Source organism: Hirundo rustica, chromosome Z, assembly GCF_015227805.2.
Source record: "Hirundo rustica isolate bHirRus1 chromosome Z, bHirRus1.pri.v3, whole genome shotgun sequence".
Lineage (NCBI taxonomy): Eukaryota > Metazoa > Chordata > Aves > Passeriformes > Hirundinidae > Hirundo > Hirundo rustica.
This window is the reverse complement of record NC_053488.1, coordinates 19,074,934-19,095,024: the sequence shown is the minus strand read 5'-3', so window position 1 is coordinate 19,095,024 and position 20,091 is coordinate 19,074,934. Positions and strand designations below refer to the sequence as shown.

General features: G+C 40.1%; 2 protein-coding genes across 2 annotated transcripts; one reads left to right on the top strand and one right to left on the bottom strand.

Annotated features, from left to right (window-relative positions):
- The first annotated feature begins 377 nt into the window (after positions 1-377).
- On the top strand, positions 378-4,921 carry DNAJC21 (DnaJ heat shock protein family (Hsp40) member C21). The gene is made up of 4 exons (XM_040091316.2): positions 378-421; positions 2,251-2,435; positions 2,822-2,894; positions 3,911-4,921. Exons 1-4 carry the CDS (start codon positions 416-418, stop codon positions 4,073-4,075), a joined length of 429 nt encoding a protein of 142 aa, XP_039947250.1. The 5' UTR covers positions 378-415; the 3' UTR covers positions 4,076-4,921.
- Positions 4,922-5,337: 416 nt separating this feature from the next.
- On the bottom strand, positions 5,338-19,535 carry AGXT2 (alanine--glyoxylate aminotransferase 2). Its single transcript, XM_040091206.2, has 14 exons — positions 19,485-19,535; positions 17,948-18,033; positions 17,387-17,571; positions 16,956-17,079; positions 16,022-16,116; positions 14,817-14,910; positions 13,696-13,789; positions 12,751-12,851; positions 11,611-11,703; positions 10,729-10,861; positions 9,565-9,653; positions 8,029-8,178; positions 7,591-7,689; positions 5,338-6,141 (listed from the first exon to the last, which is right to left on the bottom strand). The coding sequence occupies exons 1-14, from the start codon at positions 19,516-19,518 to the stop codon at positions 6,031-6,033; spliced, it is 1,488 nt and encodes a 495-aa protein (XP_039947140.1). The 5' UTR covers positions 19,519-19,535; the 3' UTR covers positions 5,338-6,030.
- Positions 19,536-20,091: the final 556 nt, after the last annotated feature.

Sequence of the window (20,091 nt, the reverse complement as noted above, 5' to 3'; positions counted from 1 at the left end):
GAGGGACTTCCACAGAGCTAGTGCTTATTGATTTGGTACTTACTGTCAGTTGATTGCTGGCATAAATGGAAAATGAGTGCACTCAAAATCAGAATTGTTACACAACTTCATTTCTTAAACAGCCATAGTCCCAACTATCTCTCTAGTATTTTTGGGTTCAGTCTGAGCAGAATAAATGTTTTACTAAAAGTATTGAGTAGTTTGGGAGACCTATTGTTTTAATTTCTGGCATGAGTAATTTTCTTTTTGTGGCTACCCAATATCATGTTAAGAGGATAGAGAAAAAGTATAGCTTGATAACTTTTTAGAAGTCCTGCTAGTTTGGAGGGGGGCGGGGCCGGTTCTGTAAAAAAAAAGGTAATTTTAGAATTATTTTTACAGACTCTCAAAGAAACAAAGGAAGAAACAGAAAACAATGAAGGTATGTAGTCATAAGGATACTCTGGGGATTTTACAACCCAGTTTTGTTATCTCCTGACAATTTTTTTCTGTCCTGTGAAATAGGAGAACTTGAAATTCCACAGAATTTGAAGACTGTTTTAAAATACTTTTAATTCTTTGCTACCAGAATAACTTTTATTAGATTTATTATAATTACTTTTTATGATAATAACATCATAGACCTTACTTTGTTCTGTTAGTGCAGATGCTAGTATGTGGTGCTGACTCTAAAAAGGCTGTAGTCTGAAGTATAAGAAAAACAGATGAAAACAGGCAGACAAGGAGAATGCAAGGAATTGATCAGGAAGACCAGTAGTGGCCTTGATGCATTAAGAGCTCTGTTTGGTGGTCACTTCTGGCTTTAGTTGCAGGAATTAGTATAATGCCTTGTTTAATCTCTGATTTAGAGGGGGTCAGAAAGACTGCCATGGTATTGGTTTCCTGCTGGCACTGTAGCTGTTGGAATAAACACATCCATTCCACCCTTCCCTAGAACTACAAACAAAAGTAACACCAATGTGTTGTACTCCAGAATCTAAGTATGTGTGATATATCACAGATCTGTGCTGACAGCAGCAGGTGAAATTCACCAAGTGCAAGCTCTTGCAGGCTTGAGTGGCAGGAGTGTCCGCACACTCCTCTATCTGCCATCCTCAAACTTCATCCTTTTCAAGGACTTGCTCCTCAGTCCTAGCCTTGTTCCAGTGAGCAGTCTGTACCAGATCCTGCCTCTTCCATGCTTTCCCCTCTAATTTCCTATTCTCTGTCCATCTTTTCTGCTCTCTCCCACTCTCATCATATATCTTGTTCTTAAGGATTTTTTCTGAGACTTTAAAGCAGCTGAAATTTCCTGGCTTCACACTGCCTGGTCCAGTTGCATAGTCCGAGTATTGGCTTGACCTTCATGTGCAGGCCATTAGGCTTCAGTTAATGCTCTTCTCCTCTGTTTGAAAGTGAAGATCTGTTCTCACTGCAGAGGTGCCATGTAGTCACTGTGGCTGTGTTCCATCAGTTTGCTACAGCCTGGACAGTAGGTGCCACTCTTGCGTTGCACGACCTGGAATCTTGTGCTGAGAAATCCTGGCCTTCATTCTCTGCCAAGTGTTGTGGAGTACAGGGAATCTCTGTGGATTTTATTTTCCTAAAGTTAGGATTAGCCAAGTTTTTTTTCAGGTAGCTGAGACTGTGCACTAGAGATGGTAAGAGTTGCATTAATGTTGTGTTAGGTCCAATTTGTTCCTGTGCTTTTGGGAGCTTTGCTGTTCTGCTTCAGACAGGGAGTTGATATCTTGCCAAACTGCATATATTGAGTCTAATCTGATACATGGAAAAGGCTGCCAGTATCTGCTAGAAAAGGAAAATACAGTGTATCTACCTAATTTCAGTCAGCTCAGTTATTTTGGCTCGAGTATCCTAATGGCAGTTGTCTGGCACAGAAAACTTTAGTCTAAATAATTAACCTTTTGCAAAGTTATAAGCCAAGCCACTATCTGTGAAATAAGAAATGGTAGTCAGAACAGGATGAGCCCTGTGTGTAGTTAAAAGCTACCTTCATTCTCCTCTTCTGTAGTTTCAGAGGCTGTTTTATTGGTGTTTCTTCCCTTCACCACAGGTGGCCTCATCTTTCAAAACAGGAGAACTAAAGTTTTACATGTTACAATCTCACTGAAAACACACAGTAAAATTAAGAGGGTCCATGGCTTTCTCTCCTCCCAACCCACCCATGTTTGAGGTAAATGAGTATAATACTATAAACATAGTCACTAATGAACTAAAATTATTTAACTTTGATTTCTTCTGTTTCAACAGAGTTATGAGGACTTTTTTGATCAAAGTGCTGATGAAGAAACAGTTGAACAAAAGGAAGTGCCCAGCATGGAGAAGGACAGTGGCTCAACAGAGGAGTTGGTAAATGATGGCCAAAGATGTGCTGTGTCAGAGGACATTACAGATGATGTCAGCCAAGGGAATGAAACAAAAAGTGAAGCAAAAAGGTGTGTTGGGTTGCAACATTGCAGTCGCTGTGTCATTTTGTGTCATGCTTGATACTGTCAAACAACGATAGATTTACTCTTAAATGTGGGGGCTGCTTACCAAAACTGGTCTGAATAAATACACTACTAAACAAAGAGTGTAGGAACTTCTCTGAAAGTGGTATTTACGACTGCAGATTGCTGCCATATCAATTCCCAGGAGCCGATTTAACATTTTGAGATTAACAATGGATTGTATAATTTTTCTTTTTCTGGACACACTTAAATTTTGTTGCATGAAGCAAGAACAGGCAAAAGCAGCAGAGACATTGAAAACTGAAAAACATCAGAAGCTTTTAAAAGTTGAATGTTCCTGTGCACTCATCTTGATTCTTCTTTGTTACCAGCACTAAGCCTAAAGGGAAAAAAGCCAAGGAAGTAAAAAAGTCTGCTAAGGCATCTTCAGAGAGCTCAACAATGGTATGTCAAATTACTTATACTATTTAAAATAGAATCATAGGTTGGAAAGGACCTTAAGGATTGTCTGGTTCCAATACACCACATGGCTCAATGTGCTGTCCCAGCCTGGCCTTGGACACTTCCCAGGGATGAGGCCTCCACTACTTCTCTGTGCCAATGCCTTATCACCCTTACAGTAAAGAATTTCTTCCTAATGTGTAATCTAGACCTGCTCTCTGTCAGTTTAAAACCATTGCCCATTGTCCTGTCACTCTGCCTGTATAAAAAGTCACTCTCCCTCCTTTATGTAAGCCTCCTTAAGGCACTGGAAAGCTGCAATGAGTTCTCCCGGAAGCCTTCTCTTCAACTCCCTCAGCCCATCTTTATAGGAGGGCTAAAAAGTGGGGGTCATATGAAAAGAAGGCTGGTTTTGCTCACCTCTAGTGCACCAATTCTGCCCCTGTGATTTTAATGGAACTGAAATTTCAGCTCTTGTCCTCACAGAGAAATGCAGGACTAAGCTTCATTTCTAGGAGAGTTGGTAATGTTCACATGTGCAAGGCAGTTCAAATAAATTAAACAGCTGGGGACAGAGCTGTTGTCACCCAGCAGTTGACAGGCAGTGCTATTTGCATCTTTCTCAATACTGATGCTTGCCAAAGAGCAAAAATTTTGTACTAACTACAACTAAGATATACTAAATTCACTGCATCTCAGAGCTCAGAGTATTACCTGTATAGTCAGGTGAGATCAAAACTATTCTTTACTTTGAATTAGATTTGCAAGGCTTCCAGTCTGGTTTTAGTTAAAGCACTTCGGAATTTCATGAAGCTGTATTTGCGATTATTTTTTTAAAGTATATGTTTAATTATTTTCTAAAAGTATGTGTTAATGAGTAATGGGATATTGATGATAGAAGCAAGAAGCTTATTCCTGCTTCATTGCCAAGGAGAAACTGTGTGCAAGGAATTGGTGTATTGCACTGATGACATTTTCAATATGAATGTGAAGCATTCTGGGTTTTTTTCTCATTGTAGAATGAAGTTCCCATCCACTGTGTAACCTGCAATTGTACTTTTCCATCCCGAAATAAACTGTTTGAACACCTGAAAGCCACGGGACACGCAAGAGCAACAACACCACCAACTATAAATGGACCTGTGAATGCAAAAATCAAAAAAGAGAAACGTAAAAACAGATAGAACTTTGCTATAGTGACAGTCTTCAGAATTGTACATTAACACTCTCACAGAACTGAAACATGCACATTGCCGGGGTCTGGAGTTAAAGAAAGCAAGTACCAATGTAGGAAAAAAATGAAGATGCACAAAGGGGATACTGTGATGTGGAGGACTCTGCTTTCTTCTGTTTTTAACAGCCTTCCTTTAATCATAGAATGATGTGGTGTCCTGGCACAGGCACGTGCTCCCTCCACCAAGCCACATTGTCTAAAGCTCTGTACCTTGCAGCAGCTTTGACACCATGGTAATAGTAACTCAAAGCTACTCACCCTGTGTTCCTGTAGAAACCTGCATGGATAAAGTACCCACACAGAGGAAATAATAAATTATTTTGACATGTGTGTTGTTGCCTTTCTTTTGAGGGCTAAGCTCAGGGTAAGTGTAGCCAGTAGCAGGGCCTATGCTCAGTTGGTAAGAACATGGTGCTAATAACACCCAGGTCATGGGTTTGATTCCTCTGTGGCCTATTCACTTAAGAGCTGGGCTTCATGATCCTTGTGGATCCCTTCCAACTCAGATTCTTTGATCCTTTATCAAATATGGAGCTCTGCCAAGACACGGACTTTTCTTTTGCCATCCTCAAATTACTTAATTACATTAAGCAGCAGACAGAAGGGAAGGACTTAGATGACAAAGCTGTTTGATCAGTTTTGTCAGTTCCTATTTTTGTACATTTACCTCCGTGGCAGGTGATGGAGAAAAAATTCTAGTGGAACAACCTAGCTGGAATAAGAGAGAGAAATAAATGAGTGACATGAATTAATTAATTTGTTCAGATTTCTAAGGAAAGACACTGCACTTCTGTTTAATGGCATAATCTTCTAGTGGAACAACCTAGCTGGAATAAGAGAGAGAAATAAATGAGTGACATGAATTAATTAATTTGTTCAGATTTCTAAGGAAAGACACTGCACTTCTGTTTAATGGCATAATCTTTCTGATCTTGAGTATCAAAAAGAACATGGGATAACAAACACCTGATTTTGGAGTGGAATTGGGTTGTACAATGGAGTTAGAGAAGGCAGTGTTCAGCAAAGGCTGTACAATATGGTTTAGGAACCACGGAGTAAGATTTGGAGAGGTACTGATGCCCTTTAAACAAAGTTCCTCTAAAGCTGGGGAGAATACTCTCCCCAGCCTGCCATGGTACTTTTATTGCGTCAAGGGATTTTTCAAATATTAAAATTGGAATAAAAGTAAAATGGTAAGTGTACAGTTCTTGCTGACTGTCCACAACATCTGAGGTTTTTTTATTAGTAACTGAAGGAAACAATGACCTTACACATCAAAAAGTGATTATGTAAGAAAGAACATCTTCTTCCACCTTCCAGAGTTTGCACCTTTACAAAATGATTAATGGGTGTGCTGTGCAATCCCAAAAGCAGCAGAAGGAAAAGAGAACTGTATTTTGGAGAGGGTGATGACTGGATTTCTTATCCCCATCATAAAGATAATTACTCTAATTAGAAACATCTCAACTGTCTGCGAACTTTTTGTAATGCTCTAATTACAGTGTGTCTTTGTAGGCGGGGTAAACAGTTTTAACTCTGAAATTTCTTCCCCAACTCTGTCACTCTAAAAATTACTGATTTTGATACGACTTTCACAGGGGAAAGAGGAACATATACCTGCCTCTCCATTTGATACTCTGTTAATCCAGTCAGGGTTTTTTTGATAATGGCAAAATAGGTGTGCAGTTAATACAAATCAGCACTGTAGAACTGAAGTGTAAATTTTCAAAACAGATTATACCATGTTCTTTGTTGAACACTGTATCTGTCAGATGCTCTTATGATACCGAGTAAGCATGTAATTGTAACACTATGATTTTATTTTCCAGAGTAGATTAGTGCCCAGTTTGTGTTGCAGGTATCAGGGATTTTTGTTTGCCTCTCATGTAAGGAAACAAAGCAAGTCTATGTTGCAGCTGCTCTTTCCACATGCTTCTGTAAAGCAGTACAAAATACTTCCACAGCAAAGTTGACGTCCCTCTTAGTAATGCACATAGGAGGCTTAATTCTGAATGTCTGAGGAGAGAGAACAAAAAGAAAAAGAAATGCTCGAATCGTATGGAAATCATATGGTTTTAAGCAGCCTACCTGGATCAGCACTACTGCCACAAAAAAGTGAGGAAAAAAGGAGAACAGCAGTGCAGGCACTGAGGCTTATGATAAATGCACTCTGAAGTGGAGCAATTTTGAACTTGACTGCACTGAATTGCATCTGACTCATGACCCCCTCTTGATAACCTAACAGTCTCCACAAAAGACCTAAGTAGAGTAGGTCGTGTCTGCAGCTCTGTTACTGCAGACTGAGACAGTAAAATCTCAGATGGATTTGTACAAAGAAAGAACAGAGACAGATGTATTTTCCTTGCAGCTCTACCACAGGGAAAATCTGCTGAGACTGGCAGGCTCTTGCATTGTGTCAGCCCATTTGCTGTTTTATTATAGGCTGTTTTTAAAGGCTTTTAAGAGAACGCATTATGAATGAATCACTAAATACTATCTTGTAGTTAGGGTGTTATAGCTGGAAGTCACGTTGATCAGGAAGGGTTATATGTATAACCACACTTGTCAAGAAAATAGGCTCGTAAATCTGAATATTTGATCTATGTTTTCAAGAGTATTTATCTTCCATAAGAATCTTAAATTTCAGATTTTTCTGGCATCACAGCACAGGACTTAATACAGGAAGAGTGGAATAATAGGCTTTCCCACCCACAGCCCCTCTGAAGCAAACACTCACAGATAAACAGCCTTCTTATCAGACAGAACGAGATTTTACTGCACTGAGTTTCAGCTTGTTACCTGCCTCCTGGTCTGTGACTTAGGGAAGAACTGATGAGGTGACAGACAAAATGTCTGATCTATTTTAGCTACCCTCCATCCATCTCACATGGAAGCTGCCTCTGTGTTACAGGGCTTCACTGACCGGGCCAGCCCTGAGGCAATACTCTGCAGTGTTCTGGCTACAACATGGAGCACATCCTCAGCTGGAATGGGCTGATGGCCTTCACATCCAATTCTCTCTTTTGTGCTGCTGCTGAACTTGCTGTCAACAACTTTTTTTTTTTTTTTTTCTTTAATTATGACTGAATTAGAACATCACCAGCTCCCCAGACTCAAAGTAATTACTAGTTTTGTACTGATGTGTCAGGTGATAACCTAAACAAAGACTTGGTCCTGAGTATTGCTGAGTTCTTCTAAATTCTAGTAGGCTGTAGTACCTTGGTTTTCCAGGTGAAGTTGACCCTGTAAAGGAAAACTCCAAGCTTTGACCTTGTTCAGAATATTTGAAAAGAATCAACTAGTTTCTGCCCAGTTTTAAAATAAGCAACATTAAACAGAGATAGCTCCTAAGAGTATACATTTTCTAGTTTATTTATTAAGCTAAATTAATTTAACTTGAGAGAACTGAGGATGTAGTTCAGAAGGATAGAAAATAAGCTTTATTTATAACCAGAGGTTCATTACCTGACTGTAGAGCCCTCCTCTGCCGATCAGAACCCCCATGTCCTTACAGTCCTCCCAGATCTGACTGATTTGTTCAGCTGGAAGAGGGCATCTACTGTCCTAAGGAAAAGAAATACTAAACTTCACTTAGATATTCTAAATTACTTCTGTGACAGAGATGTATATTCTAGTCTCTCCAATTAATCTCACCTCTAGCTGAAAATGTTAGCTGCATAACTCAACTGCTCTCTGTGCAGTCAAGGTGCATGCCACTGTTTACTCAAAGCTTGTGAAATAGCTGAATGATTGAATGTTCTGGCTCATTTTTAGCCAGACCCATGTTTTCCTACTTCACTCTCTGCTTTTTAACAGGAAATATTTCTATTATTTCAACTGAAATAAAATATGATAAAACTTTAAATGTCACTGTAAATTGAAAGGAGTGAAGAAGTCACTAACCTTATCTGTCACCATTTCGACTCCAATCATGAGTCCCTTGCCACGGACATCTCCAACAATCTCATATTTATCGCGTAGTTTAGCTAACTTGAGCAGCATGTATGTTCCCACATCCTCACTGTTTTTTTGTAGACCATCTTCTTCAATAGCCTGGTGAAAATGAAGTACCATCACAGTGTTGCAGGAAAAGCTTTCAGCACATTCTGTTAATCCCCACTGAACTTTACACTATATTTATCTCACTTCCTTGCTATGTTCCTTCACTACCTCAGTGCTCACATTTTCCTTCTTTTAAAATCTTCTTAACAGCATCAGAATACAATTGCACATAATACTTTGATGTTTCTGTGGCACTTTTCACATTTTTCTTATTACTTACATTTAATCTAATAATTCCTGCTCACATGCACTCATAACTGGAAATTGCCTAACCAGAAGGATGATTTTCAAAATCGTACCAGAATATTTTAATTTTTGCAGTATCATGAGAAGAATATAATTTGACAAGGCCTATCTGTATGTACTAGGCAGGGAACAGCTTGAGTACTATATTACATTTAGCAACATGTTTTTTAATAACAATCTTTTCTTCATTCTTTACACTGTCCTCCTTAATCAGAGTTCTTATTTGCAGGAACATACTAGCACCTACACACAAACCATCAGATGAACTTAATATCTGCATTTAGAAAAATGACATTTAAAAAATAATTACAGAAGATTAAGTGGTTGTTTCAACTTCTTTTTTTTCTTTTCTTTTCATTATTTTCCTTTCAACTCTATTTTATTCTTCTTGACTCTAACAATCTCCTTGGAATTATTTCAGAGCCAGGCTCCAAGTTATTTCAGAGTCGAAAAATCCCAAAACATGGGTTCTGTAAACAGTCGTCCATTTATTAATAACTTAAACCCCCTACACTACTCAGGAAAGTAAAATGAATAGAAACAGTGTCTGCTGTAATGAAGTGAGCTTCAGGAATGAATGTTCTGTGCATAATCATGACAAATTAAATCGTGACCTACTACCCACTGACTGATTTTCTACTGGATAATAAGTGAAATAAGTTGCACATTTTTATATTTTCTTTTTCATGAGGTAATTTTTTTTTTCCAAAAAAGTTTTTTTTAAGCATAAGGTAAAAGCCGTAAGAAAATTTTGTTGAGCATGTGTACCAAAAAAATAGATTTGCTTTAGCTGTGAATTTGTGTAGTGCTATGAAAGAATTAGCTAAGGCTTTTGAGAAAGTACTCTCCTACAATGTTATTAACAAAGTAAAGAACCCAAGGGAGATAAAGATGATTCTGAAGTCATAATTATAGGGCTCGTACTCTTTCTAGAGATCTGAAAATTTTTGCAATTAAACTAATCAGGATTTTTCTTGTGTACGGGGCACGTTGGCCATGCATGTATACATGCATATGTTTATGCACTTATTTATTTAAAAAGCTGCCCACATAGAAATTTATATGTGCAATTTTCATCTTTTGATACAAAGAACTCGTGGTATAGATAAATTTATGTAATGTTCTCCCTACGTCAAGAACTGCAGCTCCAACTACACAGGCCAAAGGGTTTCCTCCAAATGTATTAAAGTGAAGATTTTGAGCCAAGGAACTTGCAATCTCTAAAAGAAAAAGAACAACACTGGTTACTCCTTCAGTTCATAGAATCACAAAATCATAGAATCACAGAATGGTTTGGGTTGGAAAGGACCTTAAAGATCATCCAGTTCCAACCCCCTGCCATGGACAGGGTCACCTTCCACCAGAGCCCCATCCAACCCGGCCTTGAGCACTCCCAGGGATGGGGCATCCCCAGATTTTATGGGCAATCAGTGCCAGCGCCTCATCACTCTCAAAGTAAATGTTTATTTTGTCATATGTAATCTAAATCTAATCTCTTTTCACTTTAAAGCCATCCCTCCTTGTCCTGTTACTCCACACTCTTGTAAAAGTCCCTCTCAATTTTTCTTACACTGTAAGGCCACAATAGGCCCAACAGGCCCCACAGGCCCAATGCCTTCTCCAGGCTGAACAATCCCAACTCTCTCAGCCTTTTGTCTTAGGAGAGGTGCTCTGACCCTCTGATCATCTTGGCGACCTTGTCTGCCTTGTTTAGTAACTGTACTTACTTGCTTTAAACATTTGTTACTGTAACAACAATTACATTTGCTGTAGTTTAAATCTGATTCTACTGGAGAGAACACAGTGAGATTTCCTGAAAGCAGTCTGTGCAAAATTTCCAAAAATTATAGTGCCTAGCAGATGCCAAAACAAAATTTCTTTTAAAAGAAGTCATGCTTCTAACATACTCCCACTTGCCAGATTTTCCTCCTCATTAGACTGAGCCAGCCATTTGTAGGAATCAACCAGCTGGGTAACCTCCTGCCCCATTTACACTATCAGTAAAACAGGGAAATCTGTGAGGATTTCCAGGCTCTTCTACCAGCCCTACAAACCACTCAAGTTCATTCCTGCTTCAGGTATGCAACTAAACCCATTTAAACACAGCTCTGTACTGATACAGCACAACACATGGGGAAACAAGTGAAGCAATGAGGATCCAATTCACTTGTCAAAAGAGATTAAGTTTATAAGTAACATTCAGCTTTTTAACACACATCTCTCAGCAAGTAATTATTTTGTATTATATTTTGCAATTACTCTGTTTTACATCATATTGGAACAGAACATTTATACCTTTTGTTGTAACAACAGCTCCCATTGGGAAGCCATTACCAATTCCTTTAGCCAAAGTAACAATGTCAGGGACTACGCCATGTGTTTGAAATCCCCAGAAATGGCTGCCTGTCCGTCCAAATCCTGTCTGCACCTTTCAAAGGAAAAATTCAGAGAAACACTCATCACATTCTCACACTTCACGTTATAGTTTTTTTTCTTGTCTTTCTATTGTTACTGATTTGCACTGAACAGCAACTACATCTGCAGTCAACTTAGGACCCTTATTCCATATTAGGATCCTTATTCAGATGGTTCTACACAAAATGCTCCTTTATTGTAATTGGAGTTTTTCTTTCATGTGATAACATATCATTATGTCTTAGGCCTGGTGAGATGCACAAAAAAGATGCAGCTTCCATTTCAAAGTAGAGAGGAAATGTAAAAGCATTTGAAGCATTTGATACTATTTTAATATTATTTTAGCTAAGAAAATTCTACTTCGAAAACATATTTGCAGAGGTACAGCAACCATCTCTCTTCTGTATTCTATGTTTGCTAACAATACTCATAAAAGGAAGGGTTATTTTGACAAATCTTCCATCACAAGTAGCATTTGTTGCATATTTCTGCAAATTTACTGTTCCCAGAAGGCAAGGACTGAAGTCTGCTACAAATATTACCTTTGCCTAAAATGAGAATAAAGGCAGTAAAAACTGGGAAGCTCCGATACTTAGAAAGATGTAGTTTAACTGTTTAACCATGTTAAACTTAAGCTGTGAAGTTATCACACTTATCACATTTCACTTCAGTTATTTCCAGGCTTCACTTAGATTCTTTTATGATAACTTTCAGAGGTACCCGTACTCCAGAATTCTTACGAAAAAAGAAAATCTGACTCACTTCATCTGAAATGCAAAGGCCCCCTCTTTCCCTTATAAGCTGATAAGCTTCCTTTAAGAAATTTCTTGGGTACTGAACAGCTCCATTAACACCCTGCCAAGAGAGAAACACAATGTTTTCAGGAACAAACAAGGAAATAAGAGTTCTACTTGAGAAAAAAAAACCCAGCAGCCCTCAGATAACAGCAAGACTGCTGCTTCAAGCTTCTGGCTCCAGCAATGAAACCACTTCAGAAAGCTCCTGCTCAGGTCACACATTCCCATTCCAAAGTGCTCCCTGCTGTTCTGTTAGTTGTGCTGCCATGAATGTTTATAAGGCCATAATAATTGTAAGACCAAGTCAATTAACAATAAATTGCCGAAACAAGGACGGGGAAAATCTACACACAGCAAAACCTACAAACTGATGAAGTTGACCAGAGAATTCATATTCCTTCTTCGCTTAATTTTTTTAGAATATTGTCTCCTCAACGCCTTTCCACCTTCATAGTTTGCATTTGCATTGGAAATTCAATTCTACCCTACACCTGGACCAGAAGAGCTTTTTAGACTCAAGTATGTAAGTGCATAGAAAACAGCAAAACCAGAGAACTGCTCCAGTTTTCCCTTGCAGTCACAGTTTTCACATTGTTTCTCTTGCCCAGAATAAGTTCTCATTTTTTCCTATTGAAGAACCACATATAGAGCAATTGTGAACGTAGGGTGAAACATTAGGAGAATGAATCCTGTGGCCATCAGTTGCTGTACAGCTATTAAAAATATAGTGGACAACATGACTAAAAGAAGGAGAAGGGAGGTTGGGTTAAAAGTTTACAGAAATAGTAATGAAAATTGAAAGGAGATAATAGAAACCAAACAATAACATGCATCACACTCATTATTTTTATTTAAATGCAGAAAAAATGTGTATGTTTAATCATGATTCTGTGTTTAATTTCACAAGAAAAATTCTAGTTCCATTGAAGTCAGCGACAAAATCTGAAATTTGAAGGCAGTGCATCCAATCTTTCATACATTTAAGATTTTTAAAGCATTAAAAATCATAGTAAAAACCAGAAAACATCCATGTTCAGACTGTAGCTAAAGAATATCAGATTTGAGTATTTCACACTACTGCTATCACAACTGAGAAATTACCTACTTGAATTGGTTCAGCAATAAATCCTGCTACTGTCCTGGGCACTGAGGTATTCAGAGTATCTTTGAACTGTTCAATGTACTGGTCTTTTGCAAGACATGCACCTGTTTACAAGGGACAGTTTGAAGGGAAGTTACTTAATATGACACAAAACTAGCTTCAAAACATGAAACGTTGCATCTAAACAATAAGTGTTATATGACTGCATGGTAAATATCACCTCTCAAATGAACAGTAGAAAGCTAAACATTAAAAAAGAGAATCTCTTCTCTTAAAGCATGTGTACTCCATGGCTTGCGCAGGTAGGAGGATTCTGAAGAATACAGTCTGTGCTTAAATAAAGAACAGAGCAATTAGTATGGCTAATGGTACCATTCACTAGGGATGGCAAAGCTAAAAACAAAGCATTCTGTTTCCTGTGCATATGGATTAAAATAATAAAAAGTGCTTGTTGAAACAGTAGAAAAACTGATTGGAATTGCTGTTAGCTGCAGAGCAGTAGAGGAGATTTCACACTGTGCTGTTTATGGAACATTTTGCCCCATGTAAGACCTCTGCCTATTGCTGGCTGCAGATTGTCCGTACTATTTGCCTTACACCAATATAAAAGCTGGGAAGCTGTAAGAACTTCAGAAACAGAAAAATCACCATCAACACTTCTTTCTTCCAGATGTGCTGAAGTGAGTTCCACAGCTTCCAGAGTTGATCATGACAAATACTGGCAACAAACACTGGGTTTTCCAGAAGAAATCTGAGAATGTGGTGTCATTTTTTTCCTATTGGAATGCAAGGTCTTGAGATTCTCTGCAATTTTTTTTTTTTTTTTTTTTGGTCAGCCTTGCAAAACCTAACCAGACATCTGTCTCACTTGAGGAGGTAACTATAACCTATTTTCACAGCCTTCTGGTATTTTGTAGTCTGAAAACCAAATTTTTGTCATGGACCAACCTTCGGTACAGCTGCATTTTCGAACAGTTTGCACTGGAGAATCTCTACAATGGCTGCCTCCCCATGGACCACGAAAAACATCTGGTAACATTGTCTGTCAAGCATAAGAGAAATAGCTACAGATTTGATGACACCATTCTAAGAGGTCTTTTGATCTAATGACTAATGGCAAAACAGAAAAACAGCCGTTAAGAGTCAAGGGGCAAAAACAGTTCAAGGAACTTGTCTGAAGAACACTTAGGAGTAACACCAAATAACCACAACAGTTTTGGAAGCAACAAGTTTACACTGTTAGAGTAATAGTGATTCAAATGATTTATTTATTTTTTTTGTTCTTAGTCAGAATATCAGTTATCTAAAGGTAATGCCAACATTTACATTAGAGTTGCTGGTAGCATTTCAGTTATCTAAAGTAAAAAAAAAAAATCTGCAAAATGGAGTGAGGCAGGCAGATCTAATAGAGACAACTCCAGCTTTCTAATCCTTGCTGCTGATGAAATATCACACGAGTTCTGGGCACTCAGTGAGACAAGCTGGGAAGCAGCTGTAAATGAACCCTCCTATGGTTAATAACGTGGCTGTGGCTGAGCTGTCACCTGCAACTACTGGAGTCACCAACAGCGGCTTCTATAAAGAAAGTTACTCCAATCTGCTCAAGGGCAGGGATATGACATATTGCCACTTAACCACAGTGGATCTCCTTAACAGATATGTCTCCTGTCTTGCTGAAATAGGATTCCTATTGTTTATAGTGAAGGATCTGCTCCAGACCATCTGAAAGCAGCTTTGCACAGACCCGCCAAAACAAAAAAAGGGATTCAGAACATTATTTTGCTCCCTATACAGACTCCCATGCAAGCATCAAGCATGACTAAAGAACTGCAAACCATGGATCACTTGTGTTATGGCTGTCCTAACACAAAATCAGCCTAAGGAACTATACACAGAAGAAAAGAGGACTCTGGCTCTTGTTGAATTTACACAGAAGAAACTGCTACACTGTAGTTGTGATTAGTGACCATAAAGCACATGCGGGCAGAAAACATAGCAATTGCTGAAATATTCAAATAAACTGTTAGTTACCCAGATTATTTTTAAAAATAATTTAAAAAAAATCTCACAGTTGTACAGCCAAAGCCATTGGCAACACCATGCTTATAAGGAGCCAGAGATGTCAAACCCAGTGTGTAAGGGCTGCCTCCGTGGTATCCTCCTCTGTTCAAACAAACAAAGCAGATCAACATCACTCATTTCTAAAAAGTGTCTGGAGCAACATCTGTTCTGAGAAGGCATGCTTCTGAGCTACAAATTTCTGGGGAAAATGTGCACTGTTGCACTGAAACTAAGAAGATTCCTACTGCCGCTTCTTACTCTGCCTTTTGACTCTGACTGCAATTTCAAATATAAAATTTGTGAAGAAACGTTTGCAAGGACTACAATCATTGGAACCAACAGTAATTCAAGCAATGTCTCATGAAGTTCTGCTGTAGCACCTGATCCCTACAGAGCAAACATCTCTATCTTCTGAATCTTGGAAACACCTGCTGCCTCCAACAGATGCTGCCAATCATTAAACTAGATGGTGGCTTGCTGTAAGTTTTATTACATAGATAAAAATTGCTTGGTGAGAATACACAAGCAAGGTAGGTACCCAATGTTCTGTTGAACAGAAAAAGTAACAGAAAAATACTGCTCTTCATTAACACGGCCTTTTAATCTAGTATTTGAGGTCCCCTGGGCTGCACAGTAAAGTGAACACATTACACTGGTGTTTGCAGTGTACTGGTGTTCAGCCCAGCTCCATCCCTGTCATTAAGCCAGAGGAGCTGTTTGTGTACCTGTGCAATGAACTGTGGTTCAGGGCTCTGACAGAAAAACAAGGCAGCAAAGCAAACAAAACAAAAATCAGCTCCCAGATGGAGCAGTTCCCTGCTGAGGTTCACTGCACTGCTGTTCCAGAGCTACCTTTGCACCCCTCACAAAGGGGCACTGCAGAAGGGAAATGGAGGAAGAATGAAGCAGTTGCTCAGTCTTGGTCTGGCCATGAACAAAAGTCTACCAAAGCACACCCTGCACACAGACATCAGATCATATTCTAGGTAACTTAAGCAAAAATTGCAGGTTGCATTTTTATTGCAAACTAGTCCTAACACGCTGTATGAAAACTTCAGCTCCTGGTTTACTCCTCTTTGTCAAATAAAGTAATTCCATAGCATTCTCCTCTGCAGACCTGGGGTAAAAGTGTTCTCAGTTATTTTTTTTGTTTTAGGCATGTAGAGATTGCACCCATACACAGAGGAGTTTTGTGAAGCTCAGTCAGCATTACCTGAGAGAGATGATGTCGAAGTTACGAGTGTGTAGCCTGGCCATGAACATAGCTAAATCATTGGCCTCTGAACCGCTGTTGGTGAGATAAACCACCTGTGGGAGAATGCCTGGGATCAGTACAAAAACACCTCCTTCTTCTCTGGCATCAGACCATGTCCTTTAATAACACAATGAGTTCTAGCCTAGCACTTCCACAGGGTGACCTCACCATGATAAAATTACTGTTGCCCTTATGCTATGGATGAGAACAAAGATCCAAATTATGCGCTCTGGAAAGGTACAGAAAAATTTCAAAGTGTTTCAGCTTACAAGTTTTCCTAGGATGGATTTCTGATTGAAAGAAATTAAAGTGTTGGGTCAAACTAAGCAGGAAATTTACATTTTTTTTTTACTCTGCTTCCATCTTTAAGATTGCAATAGCTTCATACTCTTCTGCTAGCCCAATTTCATTTTAGCAACAATTTGTTTTACCTGAAAATAAAAATTATTTTTCTTACCATTTCATTGCATATGAAACATGACATTTTTGTGATTTATCTATTTAAATGTTGGTAAACATTTACGCAAACTACACAAAATACTATCGAACAAATTTCACTGTGGATTTTCACGAGATCAAGAAAATTAATGCATGTTAAGAATAGTATACTTCTTCTTCATTTCTTTTAAGTAATTTTTAAGCCAGCAATGCCTCTTCACAGTGACAAGTGAAGAGAGAAAACAAACAGAACAGAAACTGGGAATATTACGCTTGTCTACAGCTAGGTCTAAAGAAAATGCCCTGAGGGCCCTCAATGCTCTTTAACTGACAGTCTGTATTCACCATACAGATTTTCTCTCTAGAGATATCACGGCTCTCGATTATTTAATAAATACTTCTTACAAACTGAAACCCACTTCACCAGCCCCTGCTCCTGTCAGAATCAATTTACCTTCAGTGGATCTGGAAAAAGAGAAGTTAGCTTTTCAGCATACTCGTGGATTGCTGGGTACATGTAGATATTGGTGGTATGCCACAGGCGAGCCATCTGTTTCTGGGTAGCCATAGTTACCTTCCTGCATGTACCAAGGGAGAGACAAGGGATTGAATTCCACACAGACTCCACACTCATACATGCACATACCTCTGAGCTACTGGTTCTGCAAACGCAGATGCTGCACCGTGCGCCAGATGGAGGAACAAGCAGACCAAATTAATGAATTCTTCAAAATGTAGCAGAAATTGAACTAACTGTGACACATGACAATTCAGTAAATTATATTCTGGTTTCAGGCTCACAGGGCTGCAGATTAATGAAGCACAAAAAAAAATAGGTGTCTCTTCCTGTATTTTATACTATAAATCAAAAAGCAACATACTTACGGATGACAGTGTCCAACACTGACGGTGACAATTCCAGCAAAGAGATCAAGGTATCTTCGTCCTTCATGATCAAACAACCACTGCATATGTCCCTGGTGCAGCAGCAATGGCTTCTTGTAATATGTCCGCAGTGAAGGCGCAATATTTTGTTCACGTATCTTCTGCATACGTTCATAAGGATAGGACTGAGTGGAATAAAACAGTAAGTATCCATCCATGCCTTCTAAAGATTCAGACTCATGGAGTTGTTGTAGAGCACACAGATTACACAGCTATCTACAAGATTAAGATCGTAACAGATTCTGACACATAGAAGGCTGTTCTACCAGCCTTTGAAATTCAGCTTTTTGACATAAGGCTGTTTTTCTGCACATATCTCTTTCTTAAATGATTACAAATTACAGATTTGTCACACAGGTACACCTACAGGTTATGCCCTGGTTGTAGCAGTTGGGCTGCACCCAAAGAAGCAAATTTTATAATCATATTTAGCAGATGAACCTATCACCCAAACCCAGTAATGAAGCTTTATTTACATTCAGTGTAGTATGTATGACTTACTTCATATTTTGCAGGTACAAAATCACAAGGAGGCATTTTTGCTTGTGTGGAGACAGAACTTTTCCATTTCTGCTGCCTAAAGGCAACTATAAAATAGTAAGAGAATTATGAAATATGTGGCAAAGTACACACCTAAAAGATTTTCTCAATAAGCTTGTTCAGGGAACACACAAGCTACAGTCGCAGAAAGTTTTGGAGGAGTTTTTTGGTCTGAGAAATTTTCTTTGGGGGAAAAAAAAACCAAAACAGTAACAGGCAGAATATATGTAATTTTAAAAGAAAGGCATTTATGTCTTGTCCATTAAAAGTTTTCAGTTTCACGTGCACTTCTATTTTGACAGAAGAATAATTTTTATTTTAAAAATAAAAACTGTTTCTCGTACAAGCTCTCATCTGGAAGCAGTGGGTGAATACAGTCAGGCGCCCAGAGTGACCGCAGCACAGGCAGCGCTCCCGGGGATCATGGCACACCCAACAGACCTGAACGAGGTGGGCAAAGCAGGGTTCACTGAGAATGCCCCACAAAAACAGAGCTGACTCAGCTCCAGCTCCAGCCAGGGAGCCCAGGCAGGAGCAGCAGCAGACTGGGTCAGAGACAGGGCTGGACACAAGACCACAGCAAGAGTCCAAGGTCCGTCCAGGAGACAGAGCCAGGGCTGAGCTGGTGACAAAGCTCATGGCTCAGGCAGAGGCAGGGACTTAAGGCTCAGGGCAGAGATGAAAGAGGGCTTCAGGGCAAGGGGTACAGCACTGGGGGAGACTGGTCAGGGGACATGAGCTGCGCTTAGGGCCCTGAAAACTCCAACTGCCATAGTCCATCCTTGCTCCAAAATCCTGGGAACATCACACCATCCTGCCTTTCATTTAACTGCAGATGCAATTCAGCAGGTATCAGAAAGTGATAGATGATTGCTCAGAGAGATCGTGGAGTCTTGCTCACTAGAGATATTCAAGAAACATCTGGACACAATCCTGTGACGCGTGCTCTGGGATGGCTCTGCGTTGGACCAGATGACACACTATGTTTCCTTCCAGCCTGACCTGTACTGTGATTCTGCGAGGGAGTATTTCAAAAGATTCTATTTCTGCACCTAGAACACTATCTCCTGAGAGTTACACGTTTGTTTTTAAAAGCCTACGGTTATAACCAATTTTTAAAACACATGTGAAATGTAAATGACTGAAGAATATAGTTTCCTGAAATTATTCACATGCAATGTCACTTCCCTTACAACCACTTAAAGCAGTTATGAATATAGAATCTACAAGAGTCCAGTCTCAATAAAGTAGCTGAAAACCCATGAGTTAGGGAAGCTCTACCCTTGGAACTTTTTTCCCAAGGGATTTGCAGCTACACCGATTTGCAGCTACCCGGCGCCGCTCCGCGTACAAGGCACGGCGCTGCCATCCCCCCCGAATCTGCGCGGAGCGGGTGCAGGGACCCCGCCGGGCCCCGGCCGGCCCGGCTCCGGCAGCCCCGCCGGGCCGCGGCCCCCGCGCCGCCTCCGCCTCGGCCGCGCCCCCGCCGCCCCCTCACCGCCGCCGAGGAGCCTCCGCAGCCGCCCCGCCATGTCCGCCCGCCCCGAGCAGCGGCACCGCCCCGACACGTGTGGGTGCCGCCGGCCGGACGCGCCGAGCTGTGTGCCCCGGTGGCAGCCCGTGCTAGGCCCTTAGTCATCAGGCGCTGTCCGCCTGGTGTCACCCTGTGCTGCTCTTTTGGTGGCATCCCGTGCCGTGCCCCTGCTTTCGTGCCCTGCTGCCCCCCCGGTGTCATCACTTGCCAGTCCCCTGATGTAATCCCATGCTGTCCTCCGGTGTCGTCCCTTGCTGCTTTTCTGGTGTCATCCCGTGCTGTCCCCTTAATGTCGCCCCGTGATGTTCCCTCCAAAGTCTTCCTCTGACACAGTTTGACCGTGAGGCCTTCAGAGGGTCCTCAACAGTGTGATAAACGCCAATCACTTGTTTTAAAATTTTAAAAGTTTAATAGTAAATAAGATGGTTATAAAAATGGAATTAGAGTAAAAATGGAACAATTTTAGAGATAGGACAATACGAGACAATAAAAAACAAAGTTACAGACGTCTGGGTGCCTCTCCCGAGCCACAAGCTCTGGAGAAGGACCCCTGCTAACAAAGGACTATCCC